The sequence below is a fragment of the Sapajus apella genome, unplaced genomic scaffold (assembly GCF_009761245.1).
Source record: "Sapajus apella isolate SASKATOON/1434 unplaced genomic scaffold, GSC_monkey_1.0 scaffold2, whole genome shotgun sequence".
Taxonomy (NCBI): domain Eukaryota; kingdom Metazoa; phylum Chordata; class Mammalia; order Primates; family Cebidae; genus Sapajus; species Sapajus apella.
Window position 1 is genome coordinate 67,414,288 of NW_022436942.1, and position 23,527 is coordinate 67,437,814.

The 23,527-nt window shown below is 52.8% G+C and overlaps 1 protein-coding gene across 1 annotated transcript in view; it reads right to left on the minus strand.

Annotated features, from left to right (window-relative positions):
- FOXN4 (forkhead box N4) overlaps positions 1-22,647 on the minus strand; it is a 28,582-nt gene extending 5,935 nt beyond the window's left edge. Inside the window, exons 1-7 of the mRNA XM_032300882.1 lie at positions 22,526-22,647; positions 5,864-6,009; positions 3,479-3,603; positions 3,276-3,386; positions 2,854-2,981; positions 2,113-2,209; positions 767-974 (exon numbers count right to left, since the gene is read on the minus strand). Of these exons, the coding sequence (XP_032156773.1) occupies positions 767-974; positions 2,113-2,209; positions 2,854-2,981; positions 3,276-3,386; positions 3,479-3,603; positions 5,864-6,009; positions 22,526-22,611 (901 nt within the window). The 5' untranslated portion in view covers positions 22,612-22,647. The remainder of the gene's footprint in view (positions 1-766; positions 975-2,112; positions 2,210-2,853; positions 2,982-3,275; positions 3,387-3,478; positions 3,604-5,863; positions 6,010-22,525) is intronic.
- Positions 22,648-23,527: the final 880 nt, after the last annotated feature.

Genomic DNA, 23,527 nt, shown 5'->3' on the forward strand with positions numbered 1-23,527 from the left:
CGGGGTTGGCCATGCTGCGGTGGATGGTGGCCAGGTCCTTCCTCTTCTCTGTGTGTGTGTGTGTGTGTGTGTGTGTGTCCATGCTGTGGGCCTCACTGGGGTTGGCCATGCTGCGGTGGATGGCGGCCAGGTCCTTCATCGTCTGTGTGTGTGTATGTGCGCATACATGTGTGTGTGTGAATGTGTGTCCGTGCTGCGGGCCTCACCGGAGTTGGCCATGCTGAAGTGGATGGTGGCCAGGTCCTTTCTCTTCCGTGTGTATGTGTGCATGCATGTGTGCGTGTGAATGTGTGTGTCCGTGCTGCGGACCTCACCAGGGTTGGCCGTGCTGCGGTGGATGGCGGCCAGGTCCTTCCTCTTCCGTGTGTGTGTGTGTGCATGCTACGGGCCTCACTGGAGTTGGCCATGCTGCAGTGGATGGCGGCCAGGTCCTTCCTCTTCCATGTATATGTGTGTGTGTGTATTTGCGTGCGTGCGTGTGTGTGTGAGGGCGCGCGCGCTCATGCTCATGCTGTGGGCCTCACCAGGGTTGGCCATGCTGAAGTGGATAGTGGCCAGGTCCTTCCTCTTCTGTGTGTGTGTATGTGTGTATGCATGTGTGCGTGTGCATGTGTGTGTCCGTGCTGCGAGCCTCACCGGGGTTGGCCATGCTGTGGTGGATGGTGGCCAGGTCCTTCGTCTTCCGTGTGTGTGTATGTGTGCATGCATGTGTGCGTGTGCATGCATGTGTGCGTGTGCATGTGTGTGTCCGTGCTGCGGGCCTCACCGGGGTTGGCCATGCTGCGGTGGATGGCGGCCAGGTCCTTCCTCTTCCACTTGTGCATCTCCTCCTCCATCTTGTCGATGCGGGCCAGGTTCAGAGCCCACAGGCAGCCCTTGCGGGAGGAGCCACTCATCTTGTTCTCCACCTTCTCGAAGCACTTGTTCAGAGACAGGTTGTGCCGCACCGAGTTCTTCCAGCCGTCAGGAGCCGTCTAGGAAGAGACATGGGCACTCAGCAGACCCTTTCAGAGGCCTCCCTGTACGCTCTTTCTCCTACCCCGGGGATCTCCTCCTCTGGCCTCTACAGGCAGGACACCACAGTGGCAGGAGTAACTTGACAGTGCCTGACACTCAGCCTCAAGTTGGAGAGACAAGAGAGAGTGCTGGGGACTGAGGCCAACTGGTGTGGCCACGCCCAATGGAAGAGGAACTACAATTCAGCCCCAGCCAACTGCTCCTGCAGGAGACTGCAGCCCCGCCTGCTGGGTCTTCTCTCTACTCTCTCTCCCACTCAGGAAGCAGGGAAGAATGATGCCAATAAATGGATCATTCCATGAAATTTACTTTTTTTTTGAGACAGGGTCTTGTTCCATCACCCAGGCAGGAGTACAGTGGTATGATCATGGCTTGCTGCAAACTCAACCTCCAGGGATCAAACCATCCTCCCACCTCAGCCCCCCAAGTAGCTGGGACTGCAGGCGTGCACCACCAGGAAATTATTTTTAAATGCCAGGTAACCAGATATCGCAATGCATCTCACACCACACGTGTGCGTGCACACACACACACACAGTGCTGCCATATTTCTGCTAAGGACATTTTCCAGGCCAGAAACCCTACAGCTTGGTGTACCCTCTAACTTCCTGCTCCACTTTTTGCTGTGATGATAATAAGGATAACATTACTAAGTGGCCAACCCTATGCGGGAAGCTGCCAGGCCCTTTATATGCAGGCTCCTCACTGACCTTGCCAGTTTGGGATGATTCTCCACCTGACAGTTGTGGATACTGAGGCTCAGAGGTGAAGGCTCTTGCCAGTTCTGTTGTTTTGCGTCATTATTTTGCACTGAGTCTGTGCTGAGTAACTAGTCTGGTGCCTCTACCCTTTTCCCTTTGGGATGCCTAGCGAACTCCTATTCATCTGTCAGAGCCCAGTTCAAATGCCCCTGTTTCTTTCTGACTTTCTTCTATGTGAGTATACAGGCATATGTCGTAACCACCAGATATACAGACATAACTGGGAACCCATGAGGGCGGTCCACTTTGGCCCAGGGCCAGCCCTGGATTCTGGCAACACCAGAAAGACACCAGGGCAGCTCCAGCGCCCCTAACCTGGCTTGGGACCTCTCACCTTGAAGTAGGGGAAGTGCTCCTTCATGAAGCTGTAGATCTCGCTCACAGGCAGGCTGCCTGTCTTGCTGTTCTTCAGAGCCATGGCGATCAGACAGCTGGGGGCAGGAGGTAGGGCAGGGCAGGCCAGGCGTGAAAGGGTCTCAGGCTGACAGCCCAATGCCTCCTCTGCCAGGAAGCCTGCCCTACTTGACCTTACACACTCACACACAGTGAGCTCTTGATACCTTTTCATGGCTCGATGTCTTTCCCACCCTTTGCCGTTTCTCCTTGACCCTGGGCTCAACCACTGGTACTGACTTGAGAAATCTTACCCTTTCCCCTCTTTATTCCATCCCCATAGTTTTAATGGCTATGAGCCTTTAGACTTTACCTAGGTTGTTACCTCTTCCCCAAATTCCCAGGAGGTATACAGTACTGTTATTTTGATGACTTCTTACATTTGGGGAAATCGAGGCTCAGAGAGGTCATGCCACTTCCCCAAGGCCACACAGTTGTGAATGAGGAGGTGAAGTGGGGCACTGGACTCAGGTCTGCAGTGGGCTCTTGACCCAGCAGATTGACTGATCCTATGATTGTCCTTCCTGAGAACTACTCCCACCTGGGGGTTCCCCACTCCCCAAACCTCCCCCTTGGACATCGGGGCTGCCACACCTAGCTGTCTAAGATGCTCTGAGGGCAGCCTCATCCCTCTTCTCCCGAAGCCACCCTCGGCCCTGACCCAGCCCACCCTGGACCTCACCTGTACGAGTAGATGGGCTTGGGGTAGTGTTTGGGGTGCAGTTCCTGAGACGAATGCACAGCCATGTGGGGCTGGGGGTACGGGGGCCGCACCCCAAATGGGGAGCCATAGAGGCCCACAGGAGGGCACTTCCCACAGGCAGGGGCAGGGAGAAAGTGGCAGAGAGAGAGAAGGTGAGAAAGCACACACGTCACAGTAACCCTGTCCCCACCGCAGTTTCAAAACGCCTCGTGTGGGGATTCACAACCACGCAGGAAACAATCTTGTCTCCACACAGGGCAGAGTTTTGGGGAATGGAATGAGCACAATGGGGAATGTTATCCCCATGTTCTGAGTGAGTCAGCTGAGGCTCAGAGAGGTCCCTGGCTAGCCCACGGCAGGGTTTCTGCTGCTGAGTCCAGGGCTCCCTGAGCCTCTGGTACCTGCTGGGTGCCCGGGGGGAGCGGGAACTGTGGTTGCGTGGCAGGCGAGTACAGAGGTGGCGGGTCCTGCAGGCCAGATGAGGGCTGGGTCCCCATGGGGAACTGGCTCATCTGCTGGGCAGGAAGAGGAGGCAGAGGGTCAGGGTGGACATCCAGTCTGGCGGGCACTGCCCGCTCTCCACAGTCCATGCGCTGGCACTTACACTGTCTCCATGGCTGGTTATGGGGCCCAGACCTGGCATGCCTCGAGGGCCCATGCCTGCTGGGCCATGGAGAAGGGGACTTGAAGTGGCTCCCACATGCAGGTCGGCTGCCCCAGCCAAGGCACCTGCAGAAGAGAAGCACAGAGATGCCACTGGGCCAGAGGAATGGTGGCTGCCACCAGGAATGGCCCAGTGCCCAGGTGTCTCCGGAGAACAGAGCCAGCCCCTTTCCTCAGACCAGGCAGGTACTAGGTGCTTGGCAAATCACTTCCCCGGTGTGTAGTGGTGAAAAGTGGGTTCTTACTAGCTGTGTAACCTTAGGTCAGCCTCAGTTTCCCCATTTGTCCCTGGACTACTGATATCCCCTAACTATAAATTTGCTGTGATGGTTAAATGAGATAATGTCTATCAAGTGCTTAGCACATTGCTGGGCACATGATAAACTCTCAATAAACATGAGGCAATAATAAATGATAATCATGATGATGTAATACCTCAGTTCTTATCTTTCACGAAGCTAAAATGCCAATTCGTTGTTCTTTTCCCCAAAAACAAGCCATGGCTCTCGAGTGCCTCTAGGTTTAGGTCCAGAATGCCTTTGTGCCTCCTCTCCCTGTTGCCAAGCCCTGCTCCTCCCCCCTGGATGAGAATAGCAGACATACTTCCCCCACCTCTTGTTGGGCTTATGACAGACATTGCTAATCCATCATAGAGTCTTACTACACCAGCCTGATTTTAGGCAGCCACCTCCAATAATCAAGCGAAGTTGATATGTAGGATGGTCTTGCCCTAGGGCCACCTCTTCCAGGAAGCCCTCTGGGTCCTTCAGCTCTCCTGAGTTCTGGCTGCCACTGTCCCTAGATCTGTTTGTCTTGTCCTTCTCTCTCTGACCAGACAATCAGCTCCCTACAAACTGGGACCACTCATTGCTCCAAATTCCTGGCACAGCAACAGGCCCACAGAAAGTGCCCAGCAGGCACAGGGGAGAAAGAAGAGGTGTCTTTATTTCACCATTTATTAAACGTCTCCTGCTTTCAAGGCACTTTCTGCAGCAAATCCTTACCATGTCGCATGCCGGCAGTTCTGTTACACTTTTGCTGCAGATGTGGAAACCACTCAGAGGAGAAAGGACTTGACCGGGTTTACACAGCTGTCCCCTGAGGGTTCTAGATCAGGGGTTGGCAAACTGACTGGCAGCCAAACTCTGGCCCATGGCCTGTTTTTGTAAATAAAGTTTTATTGGCACAGAGTTGCACCGATTCGTTTACATATTGTCTCTGGCTGGTTTTGTGTTACAATGGTGAAGATGAATCGTTTTGACAGAGATCAGATGACCTACACAATCTAAAATATTTACTACCTGGTCCTTGACAGAAAGCTTGCTGACCCCTGCTATACATGCTTTGCCCAATGAAATAAATAATCCTAGACAAGTAGTTTTCAACCACTGGTACTTTTTTTCTTTTTTTGAGATGGAGTTTCTCTCTTTGGCCCAGGCTGGAGTGCAGTGGTGCCATCTTGGCTCACTACAACCTCCACCTTCTGGTTTCAAGCAATTCTCCTGCCTCAGCCTCCCGAGTAGCTGGGATTACAGATGCCTGCCACTACGCCTGACTGGTTTTTGTATTTTTAGTAAAGATGGGGTTTCACCATATTGGCCAGGCTGGTCTTGAATGCCTGACCTGTGATCCACCCGCCTTGGCCTCCCAAAGTGCTGGGATTACAGGTGTAAGCCACTGTGCCCAGCCAACCACTGGTACTTTTAATATACTGTGGTCATTGTTTTGTTACTGTTTTGCTTTTCTTCAGTACTTTGTGTCTCTAAGCATTTTATCCATTTTTTATGGCTGCAACTAGCTGCCATTTATTGAGCATCTACTGTGTGCCACACCCTACATTCACCACTTTCCACATATTACCTCTTGGAATCCTCTCAATTAGGGGACAGGAAACATGTTTTGTAAAGGGCCAGATGGTGAATATTTTAGGCTTTGCCATCCAGATGGTCTCTGTGTTTTTACAATCCTTGGAAAGTATAAAATCCATTCCTAACACAAAGGCTGTACAAAAACAGGTCATAGGCTGCATTTGGCCCAGGGGCTGTAGTTTGCCAACTGCCCTAGAGGTTTAGGATGCACCAGTGTGGCAGCAGAACTGTATTCACAGAAACCTTAGCTCACCCAGGGCCTGGCACACAGTAAAGCAAATGATGAACCATACCCCTCTATGGAAGGGAGGATTAGTCCCATTTTACAGATGCAGAAAGAGAGGCCCAGAGAGACTGGGTGACCGGGTCACGGCCACATATTGGGTGGGTGGCAGGGTTGGGAGTCACCTCTTTTCCTATATCACCCTCCCCTCTGCCAACCTTGTCCCTGAGCCTACCTGGGTGTGGATGTGGCACGCAGGGGCCGCCCAGGTCCACGCGGCCACTTGCCATCTGCTGCAGCCGAGGCACGTCCACTGCCGTGAGCCACGACAGCGACTGCAGGTCCCCGGGGAGGTCATCATCGCTGGTGGTGGCCAGAAGCCTGCAGAGAGGAGCAGAGAGCTCGGGCGGGAGGGGGAGCTTAGGTCAGCTCCTGGGGGGGCGTCCTGACCTCTGGAAGCACCCTCTGAATGTACCTCATCTCCCCAAGCCACGCCAGCCCTCCAACCTGCCCGTCTCCAGGACTGGGCGTGGGAACCTGGTACCAGGATCTCTCTTGGTGGCCAGATCTCGCATCCTCATCAGTCCTTCCTTCACCCATTTAATGCATCCTACTTAGCACCAACCACAAAAATAATACACACGAATGTTTGCTGAGGACTTACTATGTGCTAGGCACCGGTCAAGCCTTTTAACACTCCCAGTCACCCTACGGGGCAGGTGTTGTTATTATTATTATTCCTACTTTACAGATGGGGAAACTGAGGCATAGTTGGAGCTTACCTACTATGGGACACTACAGCACAGAGCAGCCAGGGCCTGTGTCAGGGTCCCAGCTGCCCTGGCAGGATCAGCTGCCTGACTCCACGTCCAGGGCAGTTTCCTGCCGTGCCGTAGCTGTGAGGATGGTGGAACTTGGGGACAGTCTGTGTGGATGATCCCGCCATGTGCTGAGGCAGCTGAGTGCCTGCTACCTGCCAGGGCCTAGATTCAGCATCAACAAGCGCTGTCCTGCACAATCCCCACAGCAGCTGCGAGATGGTGGGTGGGTCCATATTCCCCTTGCACAGATGAGAAAACTGAGGCTTGGAGCACGGAGTCACTTGCACAAGGCGATACAGAACAGGAGGTGGTGGGGTTGAGACCCAGTCAGTGCCTCCTGATGTCTGAGCCCTTCACTTTGACCCCTGGGGGCTCCAGGAGGCTCCAGTGAGGACCCATGCCCACCAGCCACCATAGATTCACGGGCAAAACATTGCTTGTCTTTTCATGTCAAATAGCTGCCCATTGAGGGTGCCAGCCAGGTGGGTGATGTGGTGTAGCCATGGCACTCCCCAGTGCCCCAAAGTCACACTTGCCACGTGACTCCAAGATCACCGGGTCTGACACCGTCAGGGCCCCTCCGTGACATGGGTGCAGAGCAGCCCAGGAGTCCGCACCACACCCACCACTTCTGCCACCCCTGTAGCCAGGAGCTTTCTGTGTCGTCACCAAGAGCCCCACATCTAAATTCTAAGCTCCATGTTTCAAAAACAGCCTCATGGATTGAGGGGCAGAGAGAGGTGGGACACCGACACATACCGCCCTGGTTTTCTGCACCAGGCCCAGACCCTTCCCTCCCTCCGTCTGCTTGGCCAGCTCGGCCTCACGTTCGCCCTCTCCCTCCTCCTCCCTCTCTGTCTCTCTCCCCGATGCTCCTCCCCATCTCTCCCCTCTTGTGTTTTAGGGCCACAATTAGCGTTGCCATGGCCGCACTGCTCAGCTGTCGCAGGGCCTGGGCCCTGGGCCCACGAAGCTGGCATCAGGTGACCGCCTGGCTGTCCCCGCGATTGGTTGCCTTGTAGGGAAACAGGGCCTGGAGACGATTTGAAAACGCGGCCGGCCGTGTCAGTGGCAGCAGTTGGCCCGGCTGCTGTCCCCCAGCATCCTATTGTGTGACAAACGACTGTTGCCCCCATGGCACGTGGCCCCCATTGTCCCGGGGTCTCAGCGCAATTGTTTCTGCGGCCCCCCGGCTGCCACCCCTCCAGCCTGCTCGTAACTCATCTAGCCGAGTGACAGCCACGGCCCGGGCCTGGGCGATACCATCTGTCCCTCAGGGCCTGGGAGACCACGGGGTGAGGTGCAGGTGCAGAGCCTGGTGTGCCACCCGCTGTTGGAGGTGCTGGCCAGCCCCCACCCTCCCTTCCTCGCCCAGTGGCCAGCCAACCTCCTAGCGCCTGGTGGTGCAAGCCATGCTCCTGTTGAGTAACCTGCTGTGGCTCCCCACTGCCCTGGCTGCTCTCGTTGGCTCTGAGGTAACAAGGAGAAGTGGAGATGGTCCTTGCTGGCAGGTTTAGCAAGGTGGCTGCCCTCCAAACTCCCTGAATAGTGCGGGGGGAGAGGCTGTAAATAAACCAGGTTCCTAGGTGCCACTGTAGGGCAGACTCTCTGGCAGCAGGTAGATAGGCAGTACCGTGGTGGTTACATGCGTGGGCTCTGGATTCTAATCCTGGTTTCCACTTGCCTGTGTGCCCATGGACCGCTGGCTTAACCTCTCTGAGCCTCAGCTTCTTATCTGTATATTGGGGAGGACAATAGCTCTTATCTCATAGGCTGTCATAAGAAATATGTAATTACATGTAAAGCCCTTGGAACAGGGGCTCACAGTAAATGTAATATGAATATTTAGCTGCTATTAATATTCATACCAACATGAATGTTCATAGTAATATTCACCAGGTCGCCAGGGGGCTGGGGTCACATGGACATGCCCCAGCCACTGCTACCACTAAGCACTTCCATGTAATGAGCACGCCCTCTGTGCCAGACCCTGGGGTATACAGCAGCCCCATCTGACACATGAAGAAACTCAGGACGACTGTGGTCACTTCCATGCTGGGAGCCTGTCTCCCCATGGAGCGAGGAGGACATGAAGTCATGCATAAAGCCTTAGCACATGGCAGAGCCTCTAGCTGGGCTGAGTCAATGGCGCTATCCTGATTCTTCTCTTTCCTGCTACTTGTGAGCCCCTCTGGCTCCTCTTCCTGCAGCCCCGCTTCTGCAGCCCCCAGCAGGCCCAGGCAGGTCTCACCTCCATGCCTTTGCATTTGCGTTCCCCTTGCAGAAATGCCCTTTCTGCTTCCTCCCCTGCACCCACGCCCACCCCTCACTGCAAAGTCTGACTTCTGGCCTCTTCACCCCAGACATCCCGCATACATCAGCAGACCCCATCTCTTATTTTGCCTCTGGGAAGCAGAGATTAGTTTGCTCCCATTCTCAGTCTGGAAAAGGACCAGAGCTGGGGTCCTGGCTCCCTGTGCAGGCTCCTGCTACCCTGAGAGCAGCACCTCCTCTGGGAAGCCTTTGCCCCCCCCAGACCCCAAGCACAGGGACCCGCTCTGCACCCTGACTGCCCTCCACACTTCACCAGGACCAGTGAGCCCTGCACTGTGTAGGTCTCCGCCCCATCACCCTGCCGTCTGGCTCACTGTGTGTTGACCCCAAGCCCCGTATTGCCCCATGTCCCGGCACACAGTGGGTGCCCCCCCTCCTTTTTTTGTGAGACAGAGTCTTGCTTTATTACCCAGGCTGGAGTGCAATGGCACCATCTCGGCTCACTGCAACCTCTGCCTCCCTGGTTCAAGCAATTCTCCTGCCTCAGCCTTCTGAGTAGCTGGGGTTACAGGCACGCCTCACCACGCCCGGCTAATTTTTATATGTTTAGTAGAGATGGGGTTTCACCATGTTGGTCAGGCTAGTGTCGAACTGACAGACCACGTGATCCGCTTGCCTCAGCCTCCCAAAGTGAGTGCCCTTTAAATGTCTGCTTGGCTGGTTGAAACAGGCTGACCGCCAGCTACCAGCGCCAAGGGTTGGTGTGAGTGACAGTCACATCCAGCCCTTCTGAACTCACAGAGCTATCCTCTGCCTCCTCAGGACCTCGACACAGCCCCAGGACAAGGACAGAGAGTAGACAGTCTCACTTCACGGATGGGGAAGCTGGGGCAGTCCAGTAAAGCAAAATCCCTTTGCTTGTAAGCGGGGCAGTTAGGACTCGAACCCGGGTCTGTCTGCCTCCCTCCCGTTGTTCATGTGGCACTGCAGGTGGCGATCAGACATCTTCTGGGGGCGATGCCCCACCCTGGGTCCTGGGCTCTCAGTTGGGACTGTGTAAGCCGGCATCTCCCAGAGAACCAGTTAAAATGCAGAGCTGGGGCCCCAGCTCAGACCCTGAAGCCCCACCCTTGGGACTTCCAGCTATGCTCTGGGGAGGGACAGCCCACAGGGGGCACACGCAAAGCTCAGGCTTTGACTGGACAGATCTGGGTTCAAGTCATTGTGGCCCCTGAGTTGCGCTGCGTGACCTTGGACAAGTCACTGCAGGTCCCTGGGGCTCTGCTCCCTGGCTGGCATAGGATCAGGTGGGCCACTGTGTTATCGACTTCCGGCACAGCTGCAGCCCCATCTCCCTTCTTGGGGGTTTGCTGTACAAGCTTGGGGTCGATGGCCAGGCCCCTGCTTCCCCACTACCCCAGGCGTCCCAGAGGTGGTCTGTCCTCTCTTGTGCCCACTGCCCATGCCAGAATGTCTGCCTCAGTGTGGGTGGCCCCAGCCAGAACCCTGGACTCCTGCAGTGGATGTGGGCACCAGGAGCACTGTGGTGGGAGTCCACTGGCTCTGAAGGCTGGCTAGCTTCCCGCTGTCTCTTAGGGTCTCTCTGGCATTCAGGCATGTCTTCCTGTGCATGGCAAGGGCCAGGGCTGACGCACCAGGGTCTACATAAGAATGTCTCACCCACCAGCCCCCTGACACCCCTTTCTGTCCTCTGCAGAAAGGTCAGCACACCCACTCTAGACCCAACTCTGGCCAGGTGTGGTGGTTCACACCTATAATCCCAGCACTTTGGGAGGCCAGGGCAGGCAGATCACCTAAAGTCAGGAGTTTGAGACCAGCCTGGCCAACATGGTGAAACCCCCTCTCTACTAAAAATACAAAAGTTAGTTGGGCGTGGTGGCCCACCCCTGTAATCCCAGCTATTCAGGAGGCTGAGGCAGGGAATTGCTTGAACCCGGGAGGCAGAGATTGCAGTGAGCCGAAATCGTGCCATTACACTCCAGCCTGGGTGACAGAGAGAGACTCCATCTCAAAAAGAAGCTCCTTCCACCCGCTTCCTCCGCTCTCCCTCTATCTCTGACTCCCCTTCTCCTCTTCTGTGTCTCTCTGTCATCGTAACCCAGGCGCCCCAGGAGGAAGTCCGAGCCCTGCCCTTCCGATTTGGTGGCATCTGATGTGCTTCCTAACCTTCCCGAGCCTCAGTGTCCTCATCTGTGGAATGGAGGCAACAACGATGGAGGCAGAGCACCCGTAAGAGCTCTGATAAATGCCCAGCCTCTCCTCTTCCCCTTCTCTGAAATGGCGTCCAGGGCCCCCATCTCCCATGGACCTGCCTCCATCCTACTCACCCACAGTCCCCTGCATGGGACTAGCCCCACTGCTGGGTCACCCAGAGCCACTGAGCCAGGCTTTCTGGGGATGAGGCCCTGGTACCTGAAATTAACACATCCAGCCTCAGGTGGTTCCTGCACACCCAGTGCTAGAGAGCTGTGACCCCATCCCACCCTCTAACCTGTTCAGGTAACCTCCGTGCTCTAACCCAGGTGTGGGGTGTGACAAGTCTCCTTGGCACTAAAGGTCTCAGCTGGGGCCAAATGTCCTTTCCCTCTCCTCGAAGTGCCTTCCTCTGTGCCTCCACACCTTCTGTTCCCTCACAATAGATGCCTTTCCTTCTCCCTCTCTGTACCTTTCAGCATCTCCCCATCGGATCCCCCATTTCTCTGAGCCCCAGGGAGTACTCTAGTTGGCCACAAATTTCTTCTGAGCCCAACTGGTGGTCCCAGGGAGGGCAGGGGATGCACCCTCAGGTCTTGAGGGTCCCTAAGGCTCTGGCAGGGAGGAGACCAGGACAGGACAGAGGTTGAGTCCCCTGCTGGGTGCGGGCAGCCCCTGGAGACCCTGATGCTGAAGCAGGGAACCTCACGCCCCCCAGGGGAGGAGCCAAACCCCCAGTGCCCAGCGCAGGGCCAGGCACGCAAAAGCTCCTCCACAGGTACACACGGATGGACACAGATGAGCAAACAGGCTCAGCATTCTGGTTGCCCTGCCCCAACTCCCCTGGGGTCAGCTGTCCCTGCATGGATGTGGCATGGGATGGACAAGCCCCTGGTGTGCGCCTAGCCCTGAGCCAAAGCCGCTTTCACACCAGATCTCACGTCATCCTTGCAAGAGCTTGATCAGGCAGGGACTGTTATCATCACCTTCCCATTTGCCAGATGAGAACACTGAGGCCAGAGAGGAACAGGCCTGTCTAGGGTCACCCAGCCAGGGAGCGGTGGAACCAGGACACCCATCTCCAGAGACTGGGTTGGCCACAACACCCCTGTCCTTTCTTCCTAGCTGAAGAAATGTGCTCTATTAACAGAGGTCAACCTCCAGGCCGAGGGCTGGCACTGGTCCGCGGCCTGTCAGGAACCGGGCTGCACAGAAGGAGGTGAGTGGTGGGTGCCTGAGCTCTGCCTCCTGTCAGATCAGCAGCAGCATTAGATTGATTCTCATAGGAGTGTGAACCCTATTGAGAACTGCACATGCAGGAGATTTAGGTTGCTTGCTCCTTATGAGAATCCTTTTTTTTTATTTTTTAAGACGGTCTCGCTCTTGTTGCCCAGGCTAAAGTGCAGTGGCGTGATCTTGGCTCACTGCAACCGCTGCCTCCGGGTTCAAGTGATTCTCCTGTCTCAGACTCCCAAGTAACTGGAATTATAGGTGTGCGGCACCACGCCCAGCTAATTTTTTGTATTTTTAGTAGAGATGGGGTTTCACCATGTTGACCAGGCTGGCCTCAAGAGATCCACCCGCCCTGGCCTCCCAAAGTGCTGGGACTACAGGTATGAGCCACTGCGCCTAGCCTCCTTATGAGAATCTAATGCCTGATGATATGAGGTGAAACACTTTCATCCCAAAACCATCCGCCTTCCTTCACCCAGTCCATGGAAAAACCGTCTTTCACGAAACCAATCCCTGGTGCCAAAAAGGTTGGGAAACCAATCCCTGGTGCTCTATGATATCTAGAAAATCCTCACAGTGTTTCCCCAATAGGCAGCCACAAGCAGCTAATTAAATATAAATTCATCATTAAAATAAAACCAAACTTTCAGATTTGGTTTCTTGGCCCACCAGCCACGTTTGAAGCACTGCCTGGCGCCACATGGCCAGTGCAGAGAGGAAACGTTTCCATCAGCGGAGGAAGCTCCCACTGGTAGTGGTCTGAAACAATCTTTTCTACCTTGATGTTAAAAAATCTGTGGTGTTCTTACAGTGCCCTAAAACAACCGGAAAAATTGATAAAGATCTGGAAATTTAAGGAGCTGATTTCATGGAATTTTGAGTTTCATTATAAAAGGAGTCTCCCATCTGCCATCCCCACCACCAGCAAGGTTACAGGGAAGAGCTCTGGAAACACAGGAGCTGTGTACTAGGGCAACTCACAAAAGTTGTAAGCTCCCTGTCCCAGACCTAGCGAGGGGATGAACTGCCAGACCCCTGCTGGATGAAAGATGAGCCCATCTAAGGTTCCTTTTGATGCAAAGACCCTGGAATTTGTCGGGGAGAAACCTGCAGGTGGCCCCCTGGGCACATTTCCAAAGTTCCGTCATCTTGGGCACACATCTTTCCCTCTCCAGACCTCAATTTCCCCATCTCCAAAGCAGCAACAACAGAGTAGAGGGTCCCTCAGGGCCACAGGTGTGAGCTTCTCCTGGCTGTGTGACCTGGGGCTGGTGACTTGTCTGCCCTGGGCCTCAGTTTCACTGTATAGACAGTGGGAATAATAATAGCAGCTACCCTAAGGTAGCTGTCTAAGAGAAAATGACAACAGTTCATCAATAATTTATTTAAGCATCAGATCAGATGAGGCATCTGGTCTGCTGAAAAGGTAGGCAGAACGATTAGTTCAGGGTCCCCAGGGCGACTCCTGACAATGTGTCTTTCTCAAACTATGTGGGTGATCTGTCACCCACAGGGAGCCCTCATTAGTGAGCAGAGATTTTTAGGCAAAAAGAACATAAAAGCCCTATCTGGTGCTGCAGAATCTCCCTGAATCCAATAGTTTACCAGCAACTTCCCCTGCCCCCAAGGGCACTTCTTGCTTTTCATAGCTCAGGTTCTTGCAGGAGCATATTTTTCCTTATCAAAACACATATGCACACAGACATGCACATGCACACACATGTACACGTGTGCACACACTACACACATGCGCACACAACACATGCAGCCAATGCACACATGCGTACACCCACAGACTCTAGAGGCTCCATCACCCTCTTTAACAGAGAAAAGGTGTGGTCAAGCCAGGCGGCCTCGCCAAATCCCCAAGCTTCAGCAGCCCCAGGTACTCCTCCAGCACCTCCCTCCTTGGGCCTCGATTTCCCCATCTGGAATGCCACCAGAGCCCCGTTAGGCAGCCCCCCTCTGCCCGGAGGTAGGGGGATGCTGAAGGGTAGGGTCCCCTTTTGAAGGGATGGAACATGGAGCATTCAAGGCCCGAGACAGATCTGAGCTAGGATTGAGGTGGCACCCTGGGAATATCAATGTCAGAATCACACTCTATCATTGGTGTAATCCATTTCCCAAGTACCTACTATGTGCTTATTACTTCACAGGTGCTACCTGCATGCCCTTCTGAGTTTTGCTCAGAAGGCTCTGAGCTCTGCAGTGCCACATCCCAAAGCCTGTCCCAGCGGGGCAGCCCAGCCCCAGGTCCCCCTTTGCTCTCTCAGTGGCACTGCAGTGTAGTGGTCACCAGGACAGGCTTTGGGGTCAGCCAGGACTAGGTCTGGCCACTTAGCAGCTGTGAGAATTGTCTGCAGCTGTCTGCCTCTCTGAGCCTCAGTTTGCACATCTGTAAAATGGGAGTGCTAGTGCTCATCCATCTCATGAGGTATGGTGAGGATTGGACGAAGTCACACAAGTGGGGTGCTCAGCCCAGTGGCAGTGGTCCCACGATAGTAAACATCTCCTGAAGAGTATGGAGATGTGGGCCCCTGACAGCAGGGTGTCCAACACTCGGTAAGTGTCTGCTTTATTCCACAGCATTTCTTGAGCTCTTACTTGCCAGGCACTGTTCTAGCAAGCAGAAGAAACTCTCTGCATCTGAGGAGATAACTTTCTGAATGACTCCAGAATGCACAGGAGAGACCCCTGCATGGCATGCCACCTTCCTGCCAAACCCCCAGGTCCAAAACTCTCCAGTCTCCTGACAGCCTGTAGGAGCCACTACCTGTCATCTTCATTTCACAGATAGGATGGCTGAGGCCCAGAGAGACGAGTGACATGTCTCAGCCACAAAGCATGTCTGCAAAGGAGCCGGGATTTGAACCAGGGTCACACGCAGTCTGGAGCCTCTTCACTCAGCTGCTCTACCAGTTTGGCTGAAATGCAGGAAGGGCAAACCCTCATCATATCATTTATTTTTAAAATCTGGGTGTGCCCAGGCATGGTGGCTCATGCTTGTAATCCTCGAATTTAGGGAGGCTAAGGCAGGAGGATCACTTGAGGCCAGGAGTTCAAGACCAGCCTGGACAACATACTGAGACCTTGCCTTTACAAAAATTAGCCAGGCATGGCAGCGCATGCCTGTGGTCCCAGCTACTTAGGAGGCTGAGGCGGGAGGATTGTTTGAGCCCACAAGTTTGAGGCTGCAGTGAGCTATGATTGTGCTGCTGCACTCCAGCCTGGGTGACAGAGCAAGACCCCATCTCTAAAAAAATTTTTTAAAGAAAATTTAAAAAATCCAGCTGCCAGGTATTGCCATGGTGTCATAGCCACTTGTCAGGGGACTCTGTGGTGGCTCTGGGTGAGGCAAGACACCACTGGAGTCCATGGCTTCCATCCTACGCTGACTGGGAGACCGATCCAACCCACTTTAATGGACAGTGTCCTTAATTAATGTGATGCTGGAGGGAGGAAAGGAGCTGGTAGGGAACAGGAGGACAGGGACCAGGGAGACCTGCATTCCAGTCCGGTTCAACTCTCAACGGAGAAGTCTTGGGCGATAACTCAATGCCCTTTGAAGCCCAGCGTCCTCATGTGCCAGGGGTGAGAACAGAGCCTGCCTCTTAGTTCAGGGTAGGCAAACCACAGGTACCCTGTTTGGCTCCAAATAGGCACTGGAGAACTGTTTGTGGAATGGATTTAACACCCAGAAGCCAGAGTGATCTTTTACAAGGGACATCAGAACCTGTCATTGTCCTTAAAACCCACCAAGGGAGGGAGAGTCAAGCTCCTCCCCTTGACCTGGCACTCGGCTATCTCCTGCCTACCCCACCCATCTCCTTCCATTCTCTCTGCTCCAGCAACCTGTCCCTCTCTCTGTTCCTCAAACATTCCAATTCTCACTCATCTTAAGAGCACTGCACAGGCTGTTCCCTCTGCCTAGAATGCTGTTCCATGCACTCATTTATAGCTGGCTCTTTTCTCAACCTCTCCTGCGAGAGGCCCTCCCAGACCCTCCCTATCTCCTCCTGTGTGTGTCCACAGAATACTTAGCATTTCGCAATGAGATATTTATTTATACGTGTTTCCAGTCTTTCTGCCATAGGATGGCAAGGACCAGGAGGCCCTCTGTTTTGTTTAGCACCTGGCATGGACCTGATACCCTGTGGGCATCTATTAACATACTCTAAAGTATAGAAGCTAGAGTCAGAAAGGGAAGAAAGATCCCTCAGCCCAGTGCCAATATACCTTGCATTCCTCAATCCCCACCCATTTCCTGCCGAGCTTAAACACCACCTCCCCCAGGAAGCCCTCCCAGACAGTCCAGGATCTCCCAGGCTTCCTTCCCCTGAAATGGTTAGCGCTGTCAGTATGTACACATTGCACAGACCACTCATGATCACCCACTAATGAACTCAGGCATCTGTTCTTACCCACCCCTCCCAGGAGGACAAAGATGAATGTGTCTTACACCTCATTACAAGATCCATAGCGGCCAGCTCTGAGCCTTTCATTCTTTCATTTGACAAATATTTGTCCCCCCAGTGTGAACTGAACCCCCATGGCCACTGTCCGGTGATTGTTACTATAAAGGTGAAATGCAATGAACTCGCCAAAGAGCCTGGCAGGTGCCCACACAGGGTCACACATATTTATGGATGGATTATGGTTTCTGTGAGAATCCTCGCCTACATAGCTGAAATCCAGACCACAATTAACTCTTTATTTCCTACCTTGGGATTCCTTACGTTGATACAGCAATTGTACAAAGAATATCCATCTTGAGTTTAGTTCAAATCCCATCTCAACCCCTTTGTAGCTGTGTGATATGGGGCAAGTCACTTCACCTCTCTGTGCCTCAGTTTCCTCATAAGTAAAATGGAATGATAATAATTCTCACCACAGGGGGCAGATGGGAGGATAAGATCAGGTAACCTATAAGACAAAGCCAGACACACAGTAGGAGCTCAGACCAATTTCTTTCTTTCCACTTCATTCTCTCCTCTGCATTGTCATTTAGGAGTGGTCTGACAAATATTGTCTCAGGGTGGGGACCAGGTACCATTTCAGGGGTTCAGAGACATGACCCGCCTGACCTGGGCAGCAACTCCACCCTGATTACTACAAGGTTTCACCTGCTTTCTTGAGATGCGGTTGGTAAGAAATTGTTACATCACTGAAAGCTGTTCTCGTCCCCAATCCAACCATTACACAAAGAGGGATTAAGCATTTCATGGAGGCGTTTATTTAGCTAACACATCTTTTGTAACCACGTACAGGAAAAAGAAAATCAAATACAACTTAGCAAGCTCAGAAATTCCCAACTTGGCCAAAAGTGAGTGTAGTGTGAAATTATTTGATTAGGAATTTGGATAAAATAGTCTTTCGTTTTTAGAACAAGTGTTGGCTTGGGACTTAGAGTGTGTATGTGTGTGTGGGCGCACGCACACATGTGTTTTTTAGGGATGAAACTGGAAGACCTGGATAGAGAGTTGGACTGCAGACTGAAGAGAGGCTACTTATCTTCCTTGCCCATAAGGTCACCCGAGGAGCTGTTTTCTCCACCCTGAGGGTGAAGGGATGGGAAGACATCGGGATGGTTACTGCCCTTGAGAAATGGAGCCCCTTCCAAGGAGATAACGACTGATGGGTGAAGCCACATGGTATAAACTATCCCCACACACAGTGTGGGTTCAAGAGAAATGTATCATCCCTTGAACATGAAGCCTGTGTTTCCATGGATATGTTATTTTCATGTGATATTTGTCCATTCATCCATCTATCTAGTAAATATGTATTAATTTTTATCTACCATGTGCCCAGCATTGCAGTTCACAGATAAGAGAACCACCATCTAGAGAGGGGAAGGGCTTTCCCCAAAGGTGGCCTCACTTCTTAGAGCAGGGGCTGAAATTTTGGGAAGTGAACATCCAGCACGAGGATCCTGAAGGAGGACCACTAAGCCTGGTGGCCCTGGGAGAAGGTGAGCATCCAAGAAGCCAGAAGCCTGCCTTCCATCATCTCTCTGGGCCTTAGTTTCCCAAACTGTAAAAGGAGCTTGGTGGACCTGACCTCTAGAATAAATTCCAAAAGGTGGGGGCAGGCGACTAATAATGTACAGTTCTGCCCCTTCATAAATGTGTGCCTTTGAGCAAGTCATGTCTTTTGGCCTCAGTATCCTTATCTGTAAATTGGGATAATGTCAGTACCCGTCTCATGGTTGTTACTGTAAAGAAATGGCACACCAGTAATCCTAGCACTTTGGGAGGCCGAGGCAGGCGGATCACTTAAGGTCAGGAGTTCAAGACCAGCCTGGACAACATGGTGAAACCCCGTCTCTACTAAAAATACAAAAATTAGCTAGGCGTGGTGGTGGGCATCTGTAATCCCAGCTATTCGGGAGGCTGAGGCAGAAGAATCGCTTGAACTCAGGAGGCAGAGAGTGCAGTGAGCCGAGATCGCACAACTGCACTCCAGCCCAGACTATAGAGCCAGAGTCTGTCTCAAAAAAAAAAAAAAAAGAAACGAGACTGTGCCCTTGCTAAGATGTTTTGCAGGTGCCTGGCACATAGTAGGTACTTAATAACTCTGTTTTAGCACCTCTCAGGGTGGACTTTCCTCCCACCTCTTAAGCTAGAGAGAAACGCAGCTAACCCACATTGAGCATGGAGCCTTTTTACCGTTGCCCAAGAGGTCAGGACCACCCCCAGTCCAGGGCTGAGAGGCTGCTGCCAATTTGCTGTCTAGGCCCCGCCACTGACTCCTGACAGCTCCCCAGGGACAGGGCAGCCGCCTCTAGCTGCTACCCCCGCCCTCCTGCACACACCATTGAAAATTAACGGCCAAATACGGCCCCAGGGGGACGGAGAGCCAGGCGGCTGCCCGAGAGACTGGAGCAGCAGGCTGCCTGATCCTTGGAGCCCTTCTCTGGAGATGTGGGAGGGCGAATGAGAAGCCCATAAACTTCTCCTGGGCTATTATTTGGGGAGAAAAATGGGAGTGGTTGGAAGCAGGGAGTCACTATGTAATCATAAAACTCCCCTTCCACAAGAAAACACTTTCTCCCAGGCCTCTCTGAACACCCTGACCCACTGGAGTTGCAGAATCCTCCCAGCAAACCTGCACGTCGGGGTCTCTGGTGGCCCCATTTCATGATGAAGAACCTGAGGCTCAGAGAGAGGCATGGCTCAGCCAGGGTCACACGGCAGTGAAGTGATGGAGCAGTTGATTCTGTGCCATGGCCAGTGGGACTTGGGGCCAGTGGTCACAAATGATGGTTACGAATACTCTCAAGGTACAACAAATTTGGGGCCAAGTCTCCACTGTATCCGTCACGAGCTGTGGCATCTTGTTAAGCCGTTTAAACAGGCTCAGCCTTGGTTTCCTCGTTCACCAAATGGGCACAAGAGTGCTACCCTCATACGGTGGTTTGGGGGATTTAATGGGGTTTACGCCAAGACCCTGGCACAGGGCAGGCAGGCAGTAAAGGGTTAAGAAACCACTAGCAACTATTATTATTGTTGTTATTACGATGTTATTTTGTTTTCTGGATACTCTCGCTGTTGGATATAAGAAAACACAGCTGGGCACAGTGGTTCACACCTATAATCCCAGCACTTTGGAAAGAGGCTGAGGCGGGTGGATCACTTGAGGTCAGACCAGCCTGGAGTTTGAGACCAGCCTGACCAACATTGTCAAACCCTGTCTCTACTAAAAATACAAAATTAGCCGGGTGTGGTTGCTCTCACCTATAATCCCAGCTACTCAGGAGGCTGAGGCAGGAGAATCGCTTGAGCCTGGGAGGTAGAGGTTGCAGTGAACTGAGTTCATACCACTGCATTCCAGCCTGGGCGACAGAGCGAGACTCTGTCTCACCAAAAAACAAAAACAAAAAACAAAAACAAACCCAGCCCTGAGTCCACATGAATAGGAAAGGCTTGTGCCAGACCAGGAGCCTGGCACCTCTGGATCCTGTGCTGATGGGAACAGGCCTGCCTCTCCTCCCCATTCCTCCACCCCTGACCCCTGCTAGCTGGGCAATGGACTGGCTAGGGATTGCTAGGCCCCTAAGAAGTTCTCTGCTTGCCCTGCCCTGTTTTTGGAGAGGGGCAGCCGTTCAGTGCCCCAGACAGTTTGTCAGCTGAGTGGCCCAGATGCATGGGGCCAAGACTCCGGGGCTGAGTCTGGTAGGAACCCCTCCTGGGCAGCACCTGGGCATCTGGATTCAGGGTTTCTCCCTCTAAGTTCCTCCCCACTTCCCACCGTGAAAGCCATAGACGCGTCTCTGGCAGGAAGCCGTACCCTCTAATGTAACTAAGTGGTAACAGCAGCAGCAGCAACTGCTAATTATGTGTCTCTTGCTCTACAAGTTTATTTACATAATCTTCCCAGCAACTGCATGAGGGAAGAACCCTGATCATGCCCATTGTAAAGATGAGAAACAGAAGCAAGTCACAAGTCCTGCCTAAAGCTGGGCTTTGAACCTGCACGTGTCTGAGTCCTAGCAATCGTTCTCACTCTCTGCCTCCCCTGTCTCCTGCGTTCTTCAGGGGCGCTTTCAGGCAACAGTAAGATTCCATGTCTTCGGGCTCTTAAAGCCAGCCTGGAGGAAGGATGAGCTTGCCCGGGCTTGCAGCTAGGAGGGCAGAGGTAGATTCACCCTGGATACATTCAGTGCCTGGTGGGTGTCAGGTACCTTCGTAGATAATATAACACATATCTCATTTAACCCTCCAGAGGTAGCTTTTAGTAACCCCATTGTACAAAACTATGGAAGTTCACAGGTGAATTTGCCCATAATCGGTGAACAGGAGAGCCAGAAATGATGACTAAATTTTCATAACAACTCCAAGCAGTAGGTGCTATTTCTATTCCCATTCTACAGATGAAGAAGCTGAGGCTCAGACAGCTCCACACAGCCAGAGAAGTTGGGATTAGAATGGACTTGAGAGCTCAAGCTGCGAACCCTTATACTGCCACTAACTCACCTGGCAATATTTAAACCCTGTGAGTGTGGAAGCCTAGAGGCCCTTGGCTGTGTGGTCTTCGGAGAAGCCATTTCATTTTTCCAAGCCTCGGTTTCCTCACCTGTACAACGGGGCTCATCAGAGCAGCCTCCCGAGATGAGGTGAGTGATGGGGGACGGCGCACAGTAGGTGCTTGCAAACCGCCACGCACCTGGTCCCAGCTCTGCACACAGCAGGCTCTCTGCAAATATCTGTTTGAATCTGTGTCCTCATTTGGATCTCAGAAGGCAGCCTCCAGGCCCACAGCCCTCAGGAAGCAGCCTCCCTCTAATTGGGGGCTGTGGTCTGCCCCAGCAGGCACTGCTGGTGAGTTGCAGTGACCCCGGGGGGCCAGACAACCCCTGGGTAAACAGGACTGATCGGAGGTGACAGCCGGCTCTTCCCAGGCCAGCCCAGGTCCTGTCCCCATTCCATAATCTGGACTGTGCCCCCTCAACCTACAGACATGTTGCTTGCTTTGTCAGGGGAGCGCTGGAAACCACGTCAGGCCTCCCTGGCCTTAAGGGGAGAGAAGCTATGAGGGGACTCTAGGTCCTTCCTTTTCCTCCTTTTCCCTCCTGGGTACTGTGGACAAGTCCTTTCTCCTTTCTGAGTCTCAGTTTCCCCAACTATTAAAAAAAGAGGCAATGCACAGACTGGTTTTTTCAGCTATGAGGTTTAAAGACAAAAAAAAAAAAAAGAAGGGCTCTGAAGGCTTCCATGCATGCTCTCACTGGTACCTTGCTTCACCCTGTTTTGAGAAATAATTTATTTTGGCCTCAGTTTCCATCTAATTTACTCTTCAAACACAGGAGGCCTAGAAGAAACCGTAAGATCATCTAATTCAACAGGATCATTTAAACGATGAGGAAGTAAGGCCCAGGGCAAAGGATTTACTGAATGTCACACGGCCTGGCTGAGAACACAGCGGATCTGACTACTTTAACAACCATGGAGGATATAAGCCAAGTCCTCCCAGAAGGTTTTTTTTTTTGGAGGGGGTGGGGGGTGGGGAAGCATTTCCTAGAGCCCCCATTAAGGCTACCGGAGGGGAAGCAGTAGCTCCTGTTTTCATCTTAACATTCACCAGGATGCCCAAACAGTATCAAGCGCCAAATGCAGAAAGGGACCTCTTTTGGAGGGGACAGGAGACAGCAGACATTTTGTGGTCCCACTGGGCCAGGCTGTGGCACAGACACCCTTAGCAAGACCAACTTTGAAATCAAGACCTTCCAGCTCTCCTGCAAAAATCACAGAATTGAACATAACAATAGTTCTTGGGGTGTTTCAGAAATCATAGACAGCATATACACACTTTCAGCAATCAAAAAATATATCGTTTGTTATTGTTGGATCCCTCACCTGTATTCCTGTGGAGAGGGGTGGTGATTTTGCCCTGAGTTTCGAATAATTCCTGACATTATAGATGAGATGTCACTTTCTATCATCTCCTTAGGAAAAGACAAGCAGAAAACAAAGCTCCCATCAGCGACGATATGGACAGGGCGGAAACCCACAGTTTTCCCACAATTCAGAAAGATGGAGCACAATCAGCTCACAGAACACTTTTTTGTTTTCTTTAAAGGAAAAAAGTTCTAGAGGATTCCTGGGCATCTCAGGTCATTTTCCCAGGGCAATTCTACAGGCTCTTAGAAGCAAATAAATAGAATGAAATGAAATTCAAGGTTCTTTCGAATTAATGGGGGTAGGGCAGGGGAAGCCTCTAGAATCCAAATGTCAAACCGTGAAAAATGTAAACTCACAAAATAGGAATCAAAAACCGATTTCCTTCCAAGCCTTATATTTTCAACCTCAGTTTGGTTATGATCACTTTGAAAATAAGGGGCAGCTGGATGTGACATGCATGTTTCTCTGGGGGAACAAATTCCCGCTTGCAAAGGGAATAATCCCCGAAAGCTCCCGCCCTGGAAATGCCTTCACAAATGCCACAAGCCCTTACTGGAAAACCAATCCAACTGCCCCCACCCCCGCAACACACAAACACTCCCTTAAAAAATAACAATCTTTGAGTTCCCTAAGTTTCTCAAACTCCAAGCCGGAACCAACATAAAAGCCCACCAAAGGCTCTCAGTTCCGCCCCTAAAGCCATCGAGGGACTCCCAGGAAGGAGGAAAAGGAAGCAGAGGGAGGCGGCCCCGCAGCCCCTGCGCCCGGGTTTCTATCCTCGAAATGCAATACCCGGCGCTGCCCGGGAGGAGGGAGCAAAGCCGACCCTGCAAGGCGGTACCTGAAGCCGATCCTCGCGGGGCCGCCGCTGCCGGCGCTCCTGGGGCGGGCAGGGGTTCCGGAGGGGGGCTCCCTCGCGCTCGCCCCTCGCGTTCCGCAATTTGGCCGCCGTCGCAG